A 22,047-nucleotide genomic window follows, 5' to 3' on the forward strand; every position below is an offset into this window, starting at 1 on the left:
GCCCCAATTTAACCTGTCGAACGAATATAACGAGTTGGCCCGTCGCTCGAGGACGTCCGACTTTCTCGTTCGCTTAAGTCTACGATGGATTATCTAAACTTTCTAACTAGCCTTTAAAGAAGAAAAGTTGGAGAAGCGAGACGATTCGTCTGAGCCGACCTACCTCTCGTAACTGCCGCCGACGTTCCAAAGTCCGCAGACGTTAAATCGCTTTTGGACAGAGTTGGCACATACATCTTATTAGAGGACGTTTTCGGACTGTTTATCACGACCGTTCGAAAACGTATGGCAGCCAGCGTGTATACGTGGACCTCGAAGCCACCGTATATCCGTGCCTCGTGATGGACGACTGCGCGGCAAACGAACTGCTCGATTACGCGAAGAAATTCCAACGCGTCTCCGTTTCTGTTCAATCCTCCCACTTTCGGGTCACGTTATGTACCACGGGCTTAACTCCAACGTTTGCCTTCCCCCGTTATCAGCTCGCGATAACGTCGCGGGTTTCGGGACAGGGAGTATCGAAACGCGAGTTCGAGTCGTGGCAAACGTTTCCACCGGAGCTCGAAGACGGAGCGAATTTTCACGTGACAGGAGAGGCTTCGCGTTCGTTCATCCACGTCCTCCTTCCTGTCAGACCCTGGCAGGAATAATAATGGAAAAACCAGATGAATCCTGAGCCAGTTCTCTTCATCCGTTGGTGATACCCTTAATATCCTTCGGTCGGACAAAGCTCTACCGGGTTGTTCCGTTTCGTTCTCGCGGGATCGAGTTATCCGTGAATCACGAGCTCTCTATTTATTCCCGCTTGCTCACAGGTGTAAACGAGAACGCGAGCGCAAAGCTGGTTAGAAAAGCCGGCTAATTCCGCTGCTCCGGACGCTAATCGCGGGACTTTGCCCGGTTAATTCTCGCTCCAAGGCTGGTCGTGTCGTTATCCAACGCGTCAAATCGCGAGAAGTCTAGCTCCTTCTTCTCTTCTGAAAAACGGATCCTCTTTCCTCTCTGCACCGTCAACAACGAGGAGCTTCTTCGCGACGGCTTCCCCGTCTCGGAGAGGATCGATTCGTAGCCAGGTTCCAGACAGAGGTTAACGCGCAGCTATAGTCCTATTTTTATCTTTGGAGCGTGTAACTAGGTCTTAATCGTCTCTTCGATGACCGATGATCGTAACGTTGATACTCGCGTACCGCGGGCTATCGAGCAACAGTGGACTCCAGTGCGAATATATCATAGAGCTGTCGCCGAGGACCAGGTGGTATCCCAGGTTAAGCACCGCTCGCAGGAGTTCACTGAAGGATGAGTTACCGCCGGCATTTTGCACGGGAGAGCACCTAATTAATTCCTGCGGCTTCGATTTCCACGAGTGCATTCGCGTCACCAACTACCACTTCACTGACTGGGTGCCTCGGATGATATCTCAAGTCGAATTAGAGTGACACCTTTCTCGAAATCCGTCACTCCGTACTGTGATGAAATTAGGACTTTGTAAAAGGTTCGTGCTCGAGACGTAATTTTATCTAGGGGAAATTCTAAAAATCACCAGGACCGAGGGAATCGACAGCCATAAAAGCTGAAACGTAAGACCTGTCGAGCTAGAAGGGTTGTAGCTGTAAAACTGAGAAACGATATCGTAAACAGAGAAGGAAACAATGCGCAGAGACCCAATTAGAAGTTCGACGAACAGGTTCTAGAACGTTGGCGAACAAATCTTGGAATCCCCTAGGACATTCCAAGTATTTCTCGACGAACGTGATACAGCCGTGTTTGGGGACGCCTAATTGGCCCGGCTCGCATCAATTCACGACGAGGGGCTATCAGCAAAGGACGCATTCGGAAGTTCGATTCTTTATCAGTCTCCTTTTTTCACCAGACTTTCTCGCCCGGGATAATGGACTAGGGAACAGCCCGAAGTACCGAGCGAGCTGATAGTTTCGTCTTGGACGGAGGAAAACTTGGGCTATTTCGGTCACCCCGTTCAGGGTGCTGCGTTGTACGAAGATTTCAATAAGGAGATTGGCCTTTTAATTATTATCGGCAGACAGAAAATTCCACAGGCCGCGTATCTGGCTTTGGTTCGATAAACCGCCGACTCTTCCTCTCTCCTTCCTCCCCCTGATTATTTTTCGCTCGTCTCGCGATGTAATTATCCGCTCGTTGCTTGTTTTCGCCATAACGCGTCTCGTAATTATTCGCCTGTTCGGAACTCGATTAATAGCGTGTCCTCTCTTTTCCTCTCTTTTCTTCGTTGGCAACGGGGCCGAGGGAAAATGAACGTTCCGAAAACGCGTCACCGTCGTCCTCATCGTCGTCGTCGTCGTCGTCGTCGGCGTCGGCGTCTGGTTCGTAGCCTCGCAGGCATTCGCGTCAAAGCAGTGGGAATCCTCGGCAAGAAACCGGCCGTTCGTTAACGGAAATCGATGACCGGTAGCTCTGGGTGAAAAAGCGAAGGGACAAGTGTCACGCGAGCATTCCAGGTGTCTTTCCGAGGGACCACGAGCGCACCTGACAAGGGGCCCCGAATTGCGAACCGTGCTCCGGAACACGCAATAAACGACGAAACGAACCCAGCCACCGGTGCAAATATTCCAGCTACGTAGTCAGGGGATCGCGAGAATTCGCAGGATCTGTCGAGTACTGTGGAGGACACGAAAAACTTTGGCCGAAGAGAGGCGCGATCGGTGATACCCGTTGCTCCGTGTACAGGCGCCCGCGACACCCCGGTTCAGCTCTCGTTTAATTTATTTTCTCTGGAAACTGCAGCCACGGAAGAGTCGACTGGTTAATGGGAGCTACGAGAACTACGGCTGTTTGCTCGGGAAATATCTGCTCCCGATGTTTGAACGGCGCGGACGCAGAGAGGAAAGGGGACATATCACCGGGCGACTGAATTTTTGACGAAACACCAATTCCGCGCCACGTCGCCATTTGCCTTTCGCCTACGTCGACCTTCCACTTTCCTTCTTTTTTTTATTTTTCTCCCCCTCTCTCCCGCCTGTTTTCCCTTCCCTCTCTCCTCTCTTTCTCTTTTCGGAGCGAAAGGAATCTCGCCGGTCTGGACCGAACTCGCGAGAGCCAATCGAGTCTCTCGTTATTTCAAGGTTAGAAGCCTACTCGAATCGAGTTTCCCCTTTGTCGTTTCATCCGGACAAAATGGTGGAACGATGTAACTCTCGCGGAGTTTTCCCAACAATTTTTCCAACGATTTCCCCGACGGAATTACCCTCGCGGAACGATTTCGCGTGTTCGATGCTCGGGCTCTGCCGTTTCATTTGGTAAATTTCAATGGAACCGTGCGTCGGTATAAATTATTTTATTTTTAACGCAGACCGTTGCTAAACACGACTGGCACGGGTGGTCCTCTTTTGAAAATGACGCAGCGCGCGAGTGGCGCGGCGAATTTCACGAGGAATCGAATAAACGATCGGCTGGAAAACAGCGTATTAACGGAACGGGTACAATCAACCATCGTTAATAAACCCCCCACAGCGCACGGCTTTCGTCCTTTCGGCTCCATTTCCGGAGTTTCCACCCCTTTTCGCGTCCTTCGAAATTATTTCGCGCGGCCATCGAACGAATAACAGCGAACACGTTCAACGCCGGCCCGTTTCTCGCGAATCGCTCGCGATTTCCGGGAAAATTGCTCGCCCGCGACAAAGGACGCCTTCTCGACCGTCCCGACGCTCTCCGCTTCTCGAGATGTTTTTCTTCCCGTCGCGGGACGCCTCGTTGCGCCGTTATTTTCGGCAGTTTTCCCTCCTCGTGTCCGTTTTATTTCCAGATGCATCCACGTTTCGCTTCGCCCCGCGCCATCCACTCGCCTCACTGTTAACCTCCCTCGCGAATCTCCTTCCCCGATCTTTCCACCGTTTTCCCACCATTTTCCCACCACTTTTCCACCGATTATCCCACCGATTTGCCCGCGATTTTTCCCCCATTCCCACCGCAGACTTTTCATCATCCTTCGCCCCGTGCATCCTTTCGTTTCGTCGCTTTTGAATTTTAATTTCGAACGCGGCGAGAAACAGTAACGGTTATTGCAGCTGTTAAACCTCGCCCCTTTGAGAATACTCGAAAAAGTGGAATAGTCCGCGGGAAAGTCGGTCAACGCGTTGGGAATGAATTCCAAGCTTCGCGCGAGTAATTTTTATTCGCAACGTAAAAGCTACCTTTGACACTCCCGGCAGAAGAAGCTTTTTCCACAGGGTCGGTGTACCTAGTCCGGCTCGTGCGATTCGCGAGTCGCGAGACGATGTCGCGACGCTCGATTAATTTCGCTCCCCGATTATGGAAAAATAAGACATTTTCTAACCGCACGAACGGAGATTGAACCGCTTGATGAGTTCTGAAAGAGGCATATTGCAGGCCGAGCAGCAAGCCCGGCTGATTCCATTCGTCCCAGGCCGCGTCAGGCTTTAATGCCTTCCTCGAGGAAGCTTCCGAGCTCTTTTCAAGCGTTCCTTAATAGACACTGATTCCTTAAATAAGCTGAAAAATTAATATCCACTCGATCTGGCAATCGCACGGTGTATCTCCGACCGGGCTATCAGAGCAGTCGGAATTACCGGAATATTTTTCACTTTATTGCTAATCTCGTACCTTTTGATCGTTATCGTTCGTTTGTATCGTTTTTAATCTCTCGCGATGACTAGGTCGATTCAACGTCGCGAATTCTTCGTGTCGAGTCTCGCGATTGTAAACTCTGCTAATCGCGTGACTCTAATTATTTCTTCGCGAGAGCTTTTCGTGACGGAAAAATTCAAAGACCTCACCGACAATTGCGACTATATCTCTTGCTTCGGTGAATAACGAAATCCGAGAGTCATTCGATTTCGATAACTCCAAATTTAGTACCCTTATCGACACCAGTCTTTAGAATTTTATTAAACGTCTAAGAAGAGTTATTCTTGTAATCAGACCGATAAAAAGCGACTTCTTTCGGATATTTTTATAGAGAAATCGCGATGGGTTTTGGTCCGCAGTTTTCGTAGGTGGATTTATTTATGCTTAAAGGACATTCCCAATATTTTCTTTTTTCACGAAATTATTGAAAATTGTGCAACTTATTACGTTTTCGGGTAAATCGTGTTTTGAAAAACGGGCTCGCATGGCTGACACGATTCTGGACCACCTGATCATCCTGATCAAACGAAAGAGCTAAACGGCATCTTAATTAGTAGGAATACAGCTATAGCACGAACGTTGGTTAATTGTATCGCACGTGTTTCAACTTGCACGAGACTCGAGGCAATTCAAACAAATTTTATCCAATTTTATCATGGATGGGCAGGTACGCGCATAATTTTCCGTAATCGGATCGCAGTGCGAGGTATATACGAAATACGTAGTCTCGCAAGGAGTATCACTGCTAGGCCCTCGAGTTACCGATTTGGTTCAGATTTCGTACGATGGTATAGTTCCCCTGATGGCGAAGGTATACGATTATAGATGCCATTACTCGATAATTTGCAAGATATTTGCAATCGAAGATTTATCGTGGGTTTAATGCAATTCAGTTTAAAGAGGTTACCATGAAATGGTTTGGTGTAGCGACAGTATTCTTCTCGTAGTACTCTTTACGGGATAGAACCGGGGTTCAATTCCGGGGAAGATGGGAATAACTTTCGCCATCAGGGGAACTAAATCTACCATCCTGCAAAATCTGAAATCGGTGACTGAAAGGCCTTGCAGTCTCCTTGTCAGCGGCAACGAGTTCCTCCACTGCCGATCTACCCGGTGTTTACGCTCTTTGTCGTTTAAACGCGATTGGAAGGCGGAGAAGACGAGGAACGAGCCGGGTCGGGGGACAAACATCGATTGCGAGTGGTTCAATGTGCTCGAGTATCGTCTATGCAAACTCGCGGGTGGATCGGCGACTCGCGCGTAACGAAGCGTAATAACCAACTTATCTTGAGCAACAGCTCGACGTTCTGTCGAAATCGAAGGCAAACATGTCACCGCGATAACGCGATTCACGTACGTGTCACGTACTATTATATAACTTAATCTCAGAAACGACGTGTCACGAAAGCATGCAGCAATCTACGATAATCTGCCGTTGTTGCCCCTTCCCGACCGTCACCGCGATTCTTATCCACGAGCGTTCCATTTACAGCTTTTCCTCTGGAATCTCTCCTTTCCCGACCATCGTTTCGACACATCGAGCAAACAAAACTTATCTAATTACGTTTCGTTTCGTCGATCCGGAGATAAGACATGTCTGAGAGAGAGAGGAGCCTCGCACGATCCCCTATCTGTCAGAGACAGGGTCGTTCCGCGAGAGATTCGTAATCCGAGCAAAGTTCATCGAATGCCGTGTGACGGTTCAACTCCGGCGAATAATCGAGGTTTAATCGCGATTTCCTCAGACGTGTAACAGCCCAGGCACACCGCGATCTATCCGAAGCAGGATCGATCTCCGCGAGCGAGACGATGACGACGTTTCCAAAGCAGGTTGTCGCGTTTAATATCGCGCGGATGTAAGAGAAAGCTCGCGGTTCGGTTGTCTGCGAGCAATTTCGTATCAGCGGGGATCGAAGTCGCAGTCGATGCGAAAATATGCAAAATTCCGGCATGATCGGGCGGAAAACGGAGGCGAAACGTCAGCGACAGTTCCGCTCGGATGCGTCCCGCTGGAACGATGGAACTCTCCTTCGATCCGCGTCGATCGGATATTAGCCGAGGAACGAAGGTTCTCGCCGGTGCGCCGCGATCGAGGGAAAAGAGCAGAGGGTGGTGCGAATTCGTTGCAACCGAGAGAAACGCGTGCGAAACGCGTGAAGGCGCGTGTCGGCCGAGCGAGCTCGTATAAAGCGCGTTTACACGCGAGAGAAACGCGTGTTCCAGGATCAAACGATTCGCGATCCAGCAGCCTCTTTGCCTTTTTCCCCGCTAAGAAACTAGCCCTGTGTCACGCTCACCCTCCTACGATGGACCATCGTTCCTTCATCCGCGAATAACGAATTTTTTCCTGTTGTCTCTGCGTCGGGGCGCCGCGAACCGAGCATCCGATTACCAGCTAACACGGCTCACGTCGGGTAAAGGTTGGGAAAACCTGGAAACTCGCGAGTTTTTCACTTCGCCGGCTACATTTTTGCCCTGCGACTTCAATTATCGCGAACGATCGCGCTGGACCGTGTTCTCGTAAAACGCACGCGTCGCAAACTGCGTTCCAAAGCTCTCGTGGACACCGGTGAAAAACTGCCAAGCTCAACCGGTCACCCTCCGATCGGTACATCGTCCACTTGCCAAATGATCGTGAATCATTTTCCGCGCGGAAATACACGCCGAATCGTGAATCAACGGGTCTCGTTTCATGCTAATTCGCGTTCCCAGAGAGACTCGCGAAGTGTGCTGTTACGTATACGTTATCGGTGGAAAAATAAGTTTTGATTCCGAGATCGAATTTTTATATAAACATTAGAAAAGAATTGGAGGTTTAGCCGACTGCGAAACAATCTTTTTAGTACATAATTTTATCATACGAACTATGTATCGCATTCGATAACCCTAAATTCAAATATGTAAAAATCTACGTATTCATTGCCATTTCTGTTAGAAAATTTTATTTAGTAACCGTATCAGTCACACCTTGATACTTTGAGAATGCAGTTATTATATATATCCGATTTATGTACGATTTATTTATATCTGAGTTTCCATATAACGTGGTGCGAATTCGTTCAATTTGTATCTCTTATAGCGCTGTTCGTATATAACGCGGTATAAATTAATCTGATTTGTCTTATTACTATGTTTATCGTAACGCGGTTTACATGCAACGCATTTCCCGATTTCAATTAATTCCGATTTTCTTATAACGCGGTACGAATTAATCGCGTTATAGAAAATTTGAAAAATATATATATATAAACGCATAATCGCGATAGGTATTTATCCAGGCGAAGGAAGATTCGTATCTCGTGCTGTTACGTGTTGGCGTCAGAATCGGTACGACTGGTGTGCTTTTGCAGGATACGAAGTCAGAGCTGCGGAAGAAAAAGCACTCGAATAACAGAGTGTTCGGATAGTTGAGTACATATTTGGATAATAGGAGTAACGGCAATAGAGATCCCAAACTCGCACCTGCTAATTGAATCGCACGATACACGAGAACTTCCTAATTTATTTCCACGAGTTTGGCCCACCTATGCGCCAACAGCTTCTCGCCTTTTATCTCGCTCCACGGACACCCTGCGATCTCCGCTAATCATCTCGCTCGTCTCTAATTAACATCTATACCCCGTCTCTCGGTTTCGCCCTCGTCGGCTGTGTTTCCCGCTGTGCGCAAAGTCGCAGATAAGAATCGACGGGAATATCGCGGGCTATAATCGGAACGTGTACACGCGTGCCACGATCGAGCTCTCAGCCTCTGCCGATACATTTCGCAGACCTGTTGCCGTATAACCAATGCACCTTCGCGATAGCACTGGCTATTTTCGTTCGCCAGTCGAGCCGCGAAAGCTCCGCGAAACGTCTCTTTTCCCCAAAGCTTCTCCGAATCTCTGCCTACGTCCACTCGTCCGCTCGCTGTTTCCTAGCTGTTTGCTAGCTCCTCGTCCCAAATTCCTTCACCCCTCGTCGAAAAATTCATCCCTGTCACCCTAACGCGATCACAGATGAGCGTTCTTCAAATTTTCAACCACCCATCCAGCGTAAGTTGTTCGTATATTCGGTGCAACAGCCGAGTGCCAAGGTCCCGGCGACACAGAGCTTCGAATTTCGCGGACAACGGCAGAAAATATATCCGTCGAGCGTGTGCAATTCCCTTCTTCGAGTCCACGTTCGCCAGGGGAGGATATGGATGGCTTACGTTAGCGGAGCTGCTTCTGCAGTTCATCAAAGCTTGGTACAATAAACACGAGTCGGCGATCTTCTTTCGAGCACTCGACGCTTGCTCGAACCACGCGCGAATTTCCCGCGAGTTCTCGAACCAACGAATTCTTGCAACCTGACGATAACCGACTTCCGGCCGAGCCGCCATCAGCCTGGAAAATGTTGGACGATGAGTTTCCGCGATAAGAGAACCGCACAAGGAAGCCTCCGAAATGCAATCTCGTCGCATACTCCGACACGTCTTTCCCCGAGTCAACGAAATCTGCGCTCCGATTCGGTAATTCTTCGAAGGAACCAGTGTCACGGAACCTTTTCGCTTCGTTTCGCGCCAATCCGATCGACCGGGTGAATTTTTTGAGCTACCCGCCGAGCAGCAGAGCCTCCCGGAAGGGACTATGGGATTCGCAGGTATCCCGAGCTATGTGGAAGATTTACAAGAGCCGTTTGCGCGTTCCTACCCAGGAAATGCCGCGTCGAAGATGCCTCCCGGAAATTCTCTCTTCATTGTTCGCGCCCGAAAGCGGTCAACACGGAATAATGGATCGAGATCTCTGGCACAGCGCATACCGCGTCTGCGAGCATCCCCTGTCGCGTCGAATGTTCGCAATTTTCTTCGCGGGATGTTTTCCTCCGCGAAACAGCCAATCTCTGCTCGTTCTCGAGCCATTCTCGTCAACCCTTTCCAAACTTGAAACTTTCACGATTCCGGAACGTTCCGAGTTCGCGCGTACAACGACGAAGAGCCAACTTCTCGCGGTGGAAAATCGCAGCGTGACGTTGGCCCCGTGATCCTCGAGTTTTCGCGTGTCTCGAAACGTCAACCACCATGATCCGAGACATGGAGGCGAAAACAAGACCGCAGTTTCAACGAGAAAATCTCGCCTCTCTGTTACAGACATGAGCGTGTCCCTGATGAACGGACTGCTGATGCTGGGTGTCGTCGCGGCCATCATGCCAGGTACCATGGTGGTCGGATTTTCCGGCGCGACGCTCGTCATGGATCAGGACATCCCGTCGAGGACCTGCCGGTATAGCAGGGCATACTCGATGATTCAAGTCCGTTGCTCGAATCTGCACCTCGAATGGATCCCCACCAATCTGAAAACGGAGATTCAGGTGAGACGCGAAGCTTTCCGGGTTTACCCACCGATCGTTCGTCATCGTTGTAACCGGCGATTCTTCCCACAGATCCTGGACGCGTCCGTGAACAGACTGCGGGTGCTAACGAACGACAGTTTATCCGCGTACACGAGTCTCGCCTATCTCTATCTGGGCGACAATTTTATTCAGGAGATCCAAGAGGCGGCATTCGATAGCCTGCACTACTTGAAGGTACTCGATCTCTCGACCAACGGCTGCGACACCCTGCCCAAGAGCCTGTTCCGGCTACCCTATCTGCAGAAGATTTATCTGTATAACAACAAGCTCACCGACGATCTGTTCAAACGTATAGAAGTGACGTCCCCGTTGGCCTTCTTGCAACTCGCCAGGAACAGACTCGGCAAGATACCCGAAATGGGTGCAATGCCCACCTTGGTAAATCTGAACGTCTCCGACAACGCTATCAGCTCCGTTTCCCCGGAGGATCTGGCACCCTTCTGCTCGCTGAAGATTCTCGACGTGTCGAAAAATCCGATCAAGTTTGACGCCAACAATTGCGAGTGCCAGACGTTGAACGCGTGGATATACGCTCGTGGAATACGCTCGCGACCGGTGTTCAATTGCACCGAGGAGCAAGAAAGAGGCTGCGCGCAGCCTGCCTTTAGCAACAGAACCATCCAACTGTACGATCGGTGCACGGAAATTCTGCGGTTGCAAGTTGAGACGGAAAAGGCCAGGACCACGTGGATATTGATCGCCTGTTGCATCTCTGGCTTCCTCTTCTGCTTATTCATTAGCCTGTTTTGCGTGCACAAGAGAAACAAGCGGAGGAAGAAGAAGCTGAAGGAGGAACAGAGACTGAACGCGAACAACGCCAACACCGAGTTGCTCAACAGCAATTTGAACCAGCCGGAGAACACCTGAAGCTTCGGTGCAACGTCGTCGCGTTGCCAAACAGAGGTACTGTGCGTTCGAGTAAAGAAAGCACAGCGTGTTCACATCTTCGCGGCTGATTAACTCCACTGACACTCCCTTGATCACAGGCAGTGACCTGTTGGCTGAAAACGGTGACAAAGATTATCGGTGACATCACTGCCCGTGATCACGGGAATGTTAGCGAAGTTTACCATGAGGATGTAGACACGCTGTGTCTTCTTTTCTCGAACGCACAGTAGTACCTGTCGTCCTTTCGCTTCTACGTTCCTGGATCGCGCGAAGGAACGAACGAACGAACCGTGGAAGACCAACTTAATAAGGAAACACGCTTCAGTGCAATTTTTCTTTGCAGATGCAACTTTGGCTCTTCTACGGCGATGCTACGTGGAACCTCGACTTTTCTATCAATGTGCTGGAGTATCCCGTAACAGGTGTGATATAACGAAGAACGGAAGCGATCTTCCTCCATCCTCCTAAGAACATAGATCGAAAATGCGGAATAAAGTTTCTTTTACGAGGCTCGCGTTCGAGGGAACCGATATTAAATCTTGCTTTCAACCAACTTACGGCTAACTTGCGTTTAAAACGGACGTGTTGTCTGCTTTCTGCGCACAGGATGCCATTGCGATAAGTAGTACCATAGGATATTGGGTTGCGAGGACTGGATCGAACCGCAGCCTCTATCCTGTGAGCAAATTTTTCGTATCGATTTCCTCGAACCCTATGGCTTCCCCGATTCGAAATTTCCCCCAAAGCGTTGTTGCGTCAGCGTTTGATTTCGCTGTCGTTTTAGCGTTCTATTCGCTAAGACAAATACTCCGTACGGATGAAGAGTAGATTTATTCAGAGGCAGCTCTAAGTATTTGCGACGACTGATCATTTGTCGCCGTATTTTCAACTTGCGTTGCAAGAAATTTCCAAGCGAACGCCGAATCTGGTGAAACGGACGAAGTGGCTGAAAATAAAATCACGGTTAAATACATCACTATGTTTGTGTTCTCAAAAGAAAATAAAAAAAAGAAAAGAGAAAACGATAAAAAAAAGGATAAGAATATATATATGTAACTGTGCGATCTCAGATTACTATCGTGGTACGACTTTACCAATAATCTGCGAATTTAATCGAAAACCGATATTTCGAATGCCCATCGTTTGTCCGGTTTCTAGTAGTAACTAAGCAACAATTCTGATCGTTGTGCACGATATCGGAATTTCGATATTCGTGTTGCTATTACCCGACAGTCGTTGGAATTAATGGATGTTCTAAAATCGTAAACTAGCCGGATACGTAAATTTCTTTTTGAGAAACGATTTATGAAGATCGATCGAAAAAGTACCTTTAATTCGTTCACATAATCAGCGATTTGCCGATTCACACGATATAATTCTTATTACGAAAAGTATACGCGTCTTTCGAACGATCTTTGTTCCATCCAGAGTGTATATATACATGATATAAACGTACACACAAGCGCACGCAACGCGCGCACACTTAATATACACACGTAACATACATACGTGTATGTAACGTATACTCGTGTTAAATATTATATTTATTTATATTTATCGGAGAAAGTTTTTTTTTTTTGTTATTTTTACGACCAATTTTCAAGTGCATTTATGCTAATTTTTTTCTTTTTTTTTTTAAGTTTCCAACCTCAAATGTGTATTCCCCAAATATAGTGAAAAATTCGAACTTACCGTAATATTATGCTTTTTTACGAAAAGTGCCAAATATCGTTAGTCTATTGCCTAGATTCGTCGAATTTCTTTCTTAATTCAAAGTGCGTCATACGAAGAAGAAGAAGCGGGCATGATCGAAATATCATGTCCGATGATTAAGATGCTAGTTCCTAATATTTGTACAATTTTCTTAGTTACCTGTTTTTAACAACATATAGTAAGTATGTTATTTAAACGACGATTACTCGTTTCAAAGATTGATAACAACGATATGAGGATAAAAAGGTAAGAATCAGAAAAAGTTCGAGTTAATAATGCGAGTGTAGATTTTGAAGATATATAATTGTAAGTAAGACATAAAGCTACAGTCTGCCGACAAACAATGATTCTTTGTATGCGTACGCGTTGTGTACTTAATCCATATTTCTAATACATTTCTATTGAATTTACCTTAACTTTTAATACGTACGATATTAATACGTTGTACGATGATGTTACCGACAGTTCGATAAATTCCATGAAATAAAGCTTAAATCTAGTCGACTATTATTTTACTGGGAAACCCTAGATTATTTGGTTTAGAAATTTACGTTAAATATTTTTATACGTTAATCAGCAGTTTAGGAAATACCTGTGTTATCGAGATATCTTTATTACCAGTCGTTGATAGCACGCAATTCGAACGATCATATTAATTCGAAAGTTACAAGTTTTGCTGCTAGGTGGCAATAGTTTTTATTCATTGTGATCGAAATTTTGATGTAACAGTTGAAAATAGTTTCTTTGACTATCATGATCCGTTCAATGTCACGTGTTTAATTAAAACCAGCTATCAATTTGTTATTTGATTATCTTGATAGATCTGTTTTGCTTATATATTGAAGATGTACTGTTGATAAACAAATCCTTCTTTTTCATTCCGTGGTCAAAAGATGCCGTATTGATCGCTATTTGAAAGAGATACGGACATAGGAGGAAAGAAATGTATAGATATACGTATAGATATGTACGGTGCTTTATCACGTATTAATTTAAGATTAAGCAATGACACATGTGAATACAGACCAGCGCTGCTCAGTCAAGTAACGACTTTCTACTTTAGTGGGTGTTACTAGTCATTCAACGAGTTGTTGAACAGTTGAAACGGAATGGAACATTCATATGCCGGAAAATAAATACGTCTATCCTTTTTGATCGTAAGTGATGCAAAATTTTGACTGAAGATTCCTTTATTTTTTTTATCGTTCCCTACAATAATATTTTTCGTTTCAACCTATCAGAAAATGGATCAAAGCCAGATTTAGTTCGAAAGTGTTTCAATGACAATTTGTCTATTGCATGCAATTCTATGAATTGATTAATCATTTGTAATTAATAAGGACATCGATCGATCATAGCTTGTTATTACGATAGTTTAAATTCTACTTACTGCCACGTACATTAAACTTGTTTTGTCCATCTCTTTCGCCGGTCAATTTTTTGTAATTTCGAAGTTAAGTGCTGAAGCCCTACAGTTACATTTTATATTATAACAAACACTTTGATCGATTGGTCATTGAAGCATTTTTTCGAACATCCATTTGCGTATTATATAAAGTATTTAACATGAAACACCTTTCCAATATATCAAACGCATCAAGATGTAGATTGCTAAGCATTGTTTATTTAACATGTCCTGTTTGGTAATCATTTTGTATTGATATAAAATAGAATCCTTGAAAGTTTCTAAGGACTAGAGCAACCATTAATTTTCAGTATAAGTGTTAGAAGTAAAAGTGTTAGATATAAAGCTGAAAACAATGATATCCAATAATATATGTATCGATGCTTATTATAAATCTGATAATTTTATTGATATTTCCAAGGTGTATTTTGTATTATTAAATTTAATTTTGTAGCATATCATTCTGTAGATCAGTTATCAGAACAAGTACATATACTTTAATTATTTATTTACCTATCATTTGTATTTATTTATAGATAAATAATGAATTTATGAATGCACGCTATAATCATTTTATTTGTTTTTAAGTAGATAGTTTAAAATTAAAAAATTTTTTTAATTTTGCAGGAAAAATTAATTGATAAATTAAAAATCATTATGGATGGAAAAGTAAAAGCAGAGAGGAAACAGAATCCTAGAAAAGGTGCTAATCCTCTTAGCATTCTAACATTTGCGTAAGTTTTAAAGATTTAACAGCTTATTCATTTTTTACATTGTCATTCTTTACCAGTAAATCACTAATAAAAACATGAAATCATATTGATAAGTAAGCAATGTCTCGGAAACACCTTTAAATCTGATTCAAGGAAGCCTTAGGTAAATAGAATAACAATTATCTTGAATTCCATTATTAAATCAATAGATGAAGTTTTTAATGATGCTTCTTATCTACTAGTATTCAAAGACAAAACCTTTTGAAGGAACTTTTTTGTTATCTTTAATCAGTTACCATTGATATTAGTTGCTCGAAAACAGATAATATTCCTACCTTGTAATATTTGGCTCAGTCATTGATATAGAGATACCGGAATGTAAAATTGCCAACACATTGCTTACTCTTTAACACTGAAATAACATTAGATATAAATATTATCATGATTTACGACTTTTGTTGACAGATTTACGTTTCCTACATTTTGGACTGGTTATCAAAGAGACTTAGAAATAAGTGATTTATATAAACCCTTGAAAGAGCATACAAGCGATTATTTAGGTACTAAGTTATCAAGAACATGGCAAAAGGAGTATAAAACTTATGTAAAACAGAAATTATCGAATGAAGGAAAGAAAAGTGATGAGAAAAAGAAGTTAAAAGAACCTAGTTTAGTAAAGGTGCTTTTCAAATGTTTTGGACCTCGATTAATGTTATATGGAATAGTTCTAGCCGTTTCGGATATTGTTTTGAGGTACATGATCGTTCGTTTAATTTATATAACATTTATTACGATTATATAAACTTCGACAGTTCGATTCGTTTCATTTTAAAGCCTGATTACCTGTTCAGATTATCACAAGCCCAGTTTATTGGTCTTTTGATTCGTTACTACAATCAAACGAAATTTGAATCTATACCGCTACATACCATAATGACCAGATTATACAATTCTTCTAATTCGCAAGTTCATGAAATTGACGATGCGATGAAACCGTTAAGTCCCTAAATTCATTGTTTCTTGTACCTACTAATCTTTCCTCTCATATTTGATATTAGATTGCTTGATATTTCTCTTTTATTCCCCTGCATAAAAAGTAAAACAAACTTATTTGCTATTTAGTTAACATAAAAGTAGTATTTACTAATACTAATTTGGGTGTATTTTTTTCTTTTTTTTTTTTTGTAGTTCGCAATTATGTTAGTTGATTGATTAACCTTCCAATTAAGAGTTCTTTAATAGTAAGTTTTTCTATTTTATATACAGGATAATGCAGCCAATATTCCTTGGTCGGCTTCTGCGATATTATACAATCGATAACGACACGGTGGTCACGAAACAAACTGCCTATTTATATGCAGGAGGTGTAGTACTGTGTTCAGGTATAATGATATTCTTTACTCATCCATACATGATGGGGATACTTCACATGGGAATGAAGCTGCGTGTGGCTTGTTGTACATTAATCTACAGAAAAGCACTGAAGCTTTCAAGAATTGCTTTGGGTGAAACAACAGTGGGACAAGCAGTGAATCTCTTGTCCAATGATGTTAATAGATTCGACATAGCACTTATATATTTACATTACTTGTGGATTGGACCACTGGAAACTGTCATTATAGCATACTTAATGTACAGAGAAGTTGAACTGTCTGCTATTTTTGGAATAATAGTTCTCCTGCTGTTTATTCCTTTACAAGGTAATAGAAATAACTTTACAAACATATCTTCAAATATAATGCATATAATTTTTTGTTTATTTTATATCATGCTTTTCTCTTCCTTTCTTTATTTCTTCCTCTAAATATGTAGGATACTTGGGTAAAAAGTCTTCGGTATTCAGGTTAAAAACGGCCATGAGAACAGATGAAAGAGTCCGATTAACTAATGAAATTATTGGTGGTATCCAGGCAATCAAAATGTATACCTGGGAGAAACCGTTTAGCAATTTGGTTGAAAGAGCAAGGAGGTATTATTTGTCTGTTAAAAATGTGTTATTGTCTATTAATATCCGTAAATATCAACGTCTTTGATATTGTTGCAGGAGAGAAATAAATGTTATACGAATTATGTCTATAGTCAGAGGTATCACCATGTCTTTCATAATGTTCACTACAAGAATGTCACTTTTTGTTACTATACTAGCATATATAGCGTACGATCGTAAGATAACTGCTGAAAAAGTGTTCATGCTGCAGGCATATTATAATATTTTACGGCAAAATATGACTGTCTTTTTTCCACAAGGTGAGTACGTTTGAATACACGCAATTATTAATGATTAATTAAATCTAATAGAATAATTAATATCATAGGAATAACTCAAGTAGCTGAGTTATTAGTTTCTATAAAACGGTTACAAAAGTTTATGTGTTACGAAGAAATTAAGGAAACAAACCAGAAAAAAACGGAATACAAGCAGGAGGAATCAAAAGATGAAAAGGACAAGAAAGGTGTACATAACATAGTCGATACAAATAATTATCAACAAGAACATATTATATCGTTGAAGAATGCTAGTACCAGATGGTTTCCTTATGAAGAAGAAGATACACTAAAGAATTTTAACATTAACGTAAAACCAGGCGAATTAATTGTCGTTGTTGGTCAAGTTGGTTCTGGTAAAAGTAGTTTTCTTAATGTATTATTAAAGGAATTGCCTTTGACCGCGGGTACTTTACAAGTTGGTATTGTTTCTTAGATAATTATATCTTGCTTATATATGTAAATAATTATATAATTTTTGTTTTGTAGATGAATGGGACATTTGCATATGCTAGTCAAGAACCATGGTTGTTTGCCGGATCTGTTAGACAAAATATTTTGTTTGGCAGAGATATGAATCAGTTTCGGTACGATCGTGTAGTTAAATGTTGTCAATTGAAAAGAGACTTTGCTTTATTACCGTACGGCGATAAAACGATTGTTGGTGAAAGAGGAATTAGTTTATCAGGTGGACAACGTGCTAGGTCAGTGATTACTATAATCCTGATATATGTTATTGATGATATCGTGTTACAATTAATCTGTCGATTTTTATATGCAGGATTAATTTAGCCAGAGCGATCTATGCTGAAACGGATATATACTTACTGGATGATCCGTTAAGCGCGGTCGATGCTCATGTGGGCAAACATATGTTCGAAGAATGTATCGTTAAGTACTTAAAGGGAAAGACTAGAATTCTTGTTACGCATCAGCTACAGTACTTACGAAATGTCGATAGAATAATCGTTTTGAAAGAGGGAGAAATACAATGTGATGGGTTCGTGCAAAACGGTTTTATATCTTCTTTTTCCGAGTTATTTAGTTATTTAAATCGTATATTACATATTACAGTTCTTACGACGAGCTTATCTCAATGGGAACAGACTTTGGAAGACTATTGGAAAATCAATCGACCGATGGGGGAGAAAAATCAGGATCTGCTCCCGCAAGCAGAAGTACTTCTCGACATGCCAGTATCACATCATTGAGTTCGGTAAAGACTAATACTTCCGAGATAGAAGATCCAGTTGAGGTAAATATGCTCATGAAAGTAAATAAAGAGTAACGGAAATCATGTGTAGTTTTTTTTTTTTTTTTTATAAATTATCCATAGGTAGCTGAGACGCGTACGAAAGGCAAAATTTCCGGTAAAGTGTACAAAGGATATTTCACCGCAGGTGGAAACTGGTCTATCGTAGTTACGGTTACTTTACTTTGTGTAGTCGCGCAGTTGTTAGCCAGCTGTTGCGACCTCTTCATTTCTCAGTGGGTTAATATGGAAGAAAAATATGTAATTATCATAAATGTTATCTTTTCCTTTTTATCCTTTCATTTTTTATCAATTGTAACAAGTAAACATGTTTGTTTAAAGGTGAATGAAACAAAAAACGGCATTGAAGAGCACTGGGAAGGTCCAATAAGCCGTAATGTTTGTATCTATATATACAGTGGTTTGATTGTTTCCACTGTAATAATTACTTTGACACGTTCCGTCACCTTTTTCTCGATGTGCATGAAAGCATCTACTAGATTACACGATCGCATGTTCCGATGCATAAGTCGAGCAACAATGAGATTTTTCAATACCAATACATCGGGTCGCGTTCTTAATAGATTCTCAAAAGATATGGGCGCTATCGACGAACTTTTACCCTCAGTTTTGATTGACTGTTTACAAATTGGTTTGTCACTTCTTGGTATTGTAGTTGTTGTCGGGATAGCCAATTATTGGTTGATGATACCCACCGTAATCATCGCAGTAATCTTCTATTACATTCGTGTGTTCTACGTGGCAACTAGTCGCAGCGTCAAACGACTGGAAGGAGTTAGTGAGTACTTACCTTATATACAATTAATTCTATTTGCATCTACCTTCTTCTTTTTTCTTTTTTTGTTTGTTTTTTTTTTCTCAAAGAGAGGAGAATTCTTTTTCTACTCTTCAGTTTTATCGTCTGTCATATCTAAAAGAAGAATTTTGCAATGATTTGTGGAATGAGAAATTATAATGATTAAACAATTTATAATGACGAACGTTAGCTCGTTCCCCGGTATTTGGGCATCTCAGTGCAACTTTGCAAGGATTGCCAACTATTCGTGCCTTTGGAGCGCAAGAAATTCTGACGAAGGAATTCGATCAACACCAAGACCTACATTCATCAGCATGGTTTATATTCATATCTTCATCAAGAGCATTTGGGTTTTGGCTGGATTTCTTCTGCGTTATCTATATCACTCTCGTTACCTTGAGTTTTTTGGTACTAAATAATGGTGATTCTCAAAGCGGTAATGTTGGTTTAGCTATAACGCAAAGTATCGGATTAACTGGAATGTTCCAGTGGGGCATGCGACAAAGTACCGAGCTCGAAAATCAAATGACCTCAGTGGAACGTGTATTGGAGTACAGGTAAGCGTACTAAGAAAATTATAACCTTATTTTCGCCAATCAGCGAACGCTGCTTACAAAAAATTAATCGTATTTTCAGCAATTTGGAAAATGAACCAGCGCTCGAAAGTACTCCAGACAAGAAACCCAAGGAAACTTGGCCGGAAGAGGGTGAGATTAAGTTCAAGGGCGTATTCATGAGGTATGATCCGGCTGAACCTCCAGTACTAAAGAATCTGAACATCGTAATTTATCCGCAAGAAAAGATAGGAATTGTCGGACGAACAGGTGCGGGAAAGTCATCCTTAATCTCAGCACTGTTCCGCCTCGCCTATCTCGACGGTGATATCTTGATCGATGGTGTCAATATCAGCGAGATTGGTCTTCATGATTTGCGATCGAAGATCAGTATTATCCCTCAAGAACCTTTTTTGTTTTCGGGTTCATTGAGGAAAAATTTAGACCCATTCGATAATTACAGTGATAATGTGCTATGGCAAGCGTTAGAGGAAGTCGAACTAAAGGAAATGGGGCTAGAGACTCATATTAACGAAGGTGGTTCCAATTTGAGTGTCGGTCAGCGTCAACTGGTCTGTTTGGCACGCGCGGTCGTGAAAAGGAACACTATCCTCATTCTCGATGAGGCTACCGCGAATGTCGATCAAGCAACCGACGAGCTCATTCAAAGATTGATTCGTACAAAATTCGAAAGCTGTACAGTATTAACTATCGCTCATCGGCTGAACACCGTCATGGACAGTGATCGAATTTTGGTAATGGATGCCGGCAACGCAGTGGTAAGTGTCGTCATTGCCCGTTATATATTTTTCAATTGAAAGTAAATCGAGAGAAAAGCGATTTAACGAATTTGTTCAATCTCACAGGAATTTGATGCTCCGCATTTGCTGATTCAAAAGAATGGGTATCTAATGAATATGATAAAGGAAACAGGACCGTCAATGGCAGAAGTTTTGAAGCAAGTCGCTCGTCGAAATTACGAGAATCGTACATCATCTGCACTTTGATAATTTTACGATGCATTTGCCAATTCATAAATAAAATTCCGAAAATCATCCGATTATCAACTTGTGGGGTTACTTAACTTTGTTGTCAAAGCATATGCCACCTTCGGACGAGATTCCTTTTTCACCGAATTTCGTGTTCATCTACACAGTATTATTACATAGATTTTTGTAAACGAACTTGACATCGTATTCTGATAAATATTGCCGTAAAGAACCCGTGACGAAACGTAAACGTACTTAAGTACGTAATAATAAAAAACAAAAACAAAAAAAAAAAAAAAAAGCTACTTTTGTAGAAACCGTATTACAATTAAGGAATAAAAAAAACTTTACCTCGCTGTAGCGATTCATTTTTACCCACACATTGTTGTTGCTACGTGGGAAACAGGTTTATTAAAACACCGTGGATCGTACTTGTGACATATATGTACACACATATGACCGTTAAAAGAAAAAATACGAATTTAAGAGTTTTTCTTTCCTTTGCGTCGTTATAGATTCGAGGGATATGTGTCTCGAATACTCATAATACGAAATAAACGAGAATAGCGTTATCAACCCGAACAATCACTTTGCCAGTTTGTACTGTGTCAGGAGTTAATGGAATTCTTTCTTGTACAAAATTCTAAAAGGTTTATACCTCGTACTTATTATTCCACGCACTAATATTATTTATCGTACGAGTTATTACATTGTACTTTTAGGTGAAATCAACTGCCTTATATACAATTGCCTATGTAATTTAATTATATCATAAATGAAAAATATAAATGTAGAGAATGGTTTATCTCGTTAATACATTGTCTTTTTCGTTTCAGTTTCAAAGGATTTCCTGAAATTTGTTTTGCAGAAGAAAAACGGTTTGGGCGACGAGCGTAGTCGTCGTTGCAGTTAGACTATCAAAACGGCAGTGGTTCTCAGTAAGTTTGCGAAACGCAATGCGTTGTATCGTGTATATATATATGTATATATATATACATATATATATACGTTAAAAAGAGAAAGTGACAATCCGACACACACACACACACACACACGGTTTCTGGAAATATAAATACTCTTTGTTTATTATCGAATTCTCGAACAACAATTTTCGTTTGCTACCTATTACACGTTGGGACGATGAGAAACGGGCGTTTAATATTTGGTACATATATAGAGCCTTGTATTATCGCCGATTCTATTCGGTATTTACGGGATCAAACGAGAATCGAGATGCAATCGAGTGTACACATATATTTTTCACCGTTCTGTTTTTTTAATAGGAAATCCTATGAACGGGGCCACGCGTTCGACGTGACTACGCGACGTATAAAAAAGAAACGCGACGACGAACGATTAGAGGATGGTCGCTTTGTCACCCTCTATATCGCTAAAGAAACAAGAAGTATACCTCCTAATGTCTATACTCTGCTCATACTCGGCTCGCAACAATTGCCTGCG

The 22,047-nt window shown here is 42.2% G+C and overlaps 2 protein-coding genes across 6 annotated transcripts in view; both read left to right on the forward strand.

Moving 5' to 3' along the window:
- The window catches only part of Lapsyn (Leucine-rich repeat activity-regulated protein at synapses), a 30,427-nt gene extending 17,863 nt beyond the window's left edge, over positions 1–12,564 (forward strand). Inside the window, exons 1-4 of one of the 2 annotated variants that reach the window (XM_017907943.1) lie at positions 9,218–9,240; positions 9,728–9,948; positions 10,021–10,893; positions 11,222–12,564. In XM_017907943.1, the coding sequence (XP_017763432.1) occupies positions 9,228–9,240; positions 9,728–9,948; positions 10,021–10,857 (1,071 nt within the window). In that variant the 5' untranslated portion in view covers positions 9,218–9,227 and the 3' untranslated portion in view covers positions 10,858–10,893; positions 11,222–12,564. Of the gene's footprint in view, positions 1–9,217; positions 9,241–9,727; positions 9,949–10,020; positions 10,894–11,221 lie in introns of those variants that run through there. The other variant, XM_017907942.1, reaches the window with a different exon arrangement.
- An 854-nt stretch (positions 12,565–13,418) lies between these two features.
- LOC108553149 (probable multidrug resistance-associated protein lethal(2)03659) lies at positions 13,419–20,936 on the forward strand. 4 transcript variants are annotated; one of them, XM_017907946.1, is made up of 15 exons: positions 14,182–14,234; positions 14,624–14,730; positions 15,175–15,462; positions 15,976–16,409; positions 16,522–16,678; positions 16,754–16,956; positions 17,025–17,392; positions 17,464–17,678; positions 17,756–17,974; positions 18,049–18,229; positions 18,311–18,487; positions 18,569–19,025; positions 19,234–19,600; positions 19,680–20,376; positions 20,464–20,936. In XM_017907946.1, the coding sequence occupies exons 1-15, from the start codon at positions 14,223–14,225 to the stop codon at positions 20,602–20,604; spliced, it is 4,023 nt and encodes a 1,340-aa protein (XP_017763435.1). In that variant the 5' UTR covers positions 14,182–14,222; the 3' UTR covers positions 20,605–20,936. The 4 variants fall into 4 exon arrangements, with proteins under 4 accessions (XP_017763434.1, XP_017763435.1, XP_017763433.1 ...); XM_017907945.1 differs by lacking the exon at positions 14,182–14,234 and adding an exon at positions 13,419–13,748 and having other exon boundaries at positions 18,311–19,025; XM_017907944.1 differs by having other exon boundaries at positions 18,311–19,025.
- The last annotated feature ends 1,111 nt before the right edge of the window (positions 20,937–22,047 follow it).

Source organism: Eufriesea mexicana, unplaced genomic scaffold, assembly GCF_001483705.2.
Source record: "Eufriesea mexicana isolate 0111107269 unplaced genomic scaffold, ASM148370v2 scaffold9443, whole genome shotgun sequence".
Classification (NCBI taxonomy): Eukaryota; Metazoa; Arthropoda; class Insecta; order Hymenoptera; family Apidae; genus Eufriesea; species Eufriesea mexicana.

Coding starts and splice junctions, on each gene's coding strand:
- LOC108553149 (XM_017907944.1), top strand. Junction 17,975..18,048: donor GGAGAAATACAATGTGATGG/GTTCGTGCAAAA, acceptor TACATATTACAG/TTCTTACGACGAGCTTATCT. Junction 19,026..19,233: donor CAAACGACTGGAAGGAGTTA/GTGAGTACTTAC, acceptor GACGAACGTTAG/CTCGTTCCCCGGTATTTGGG.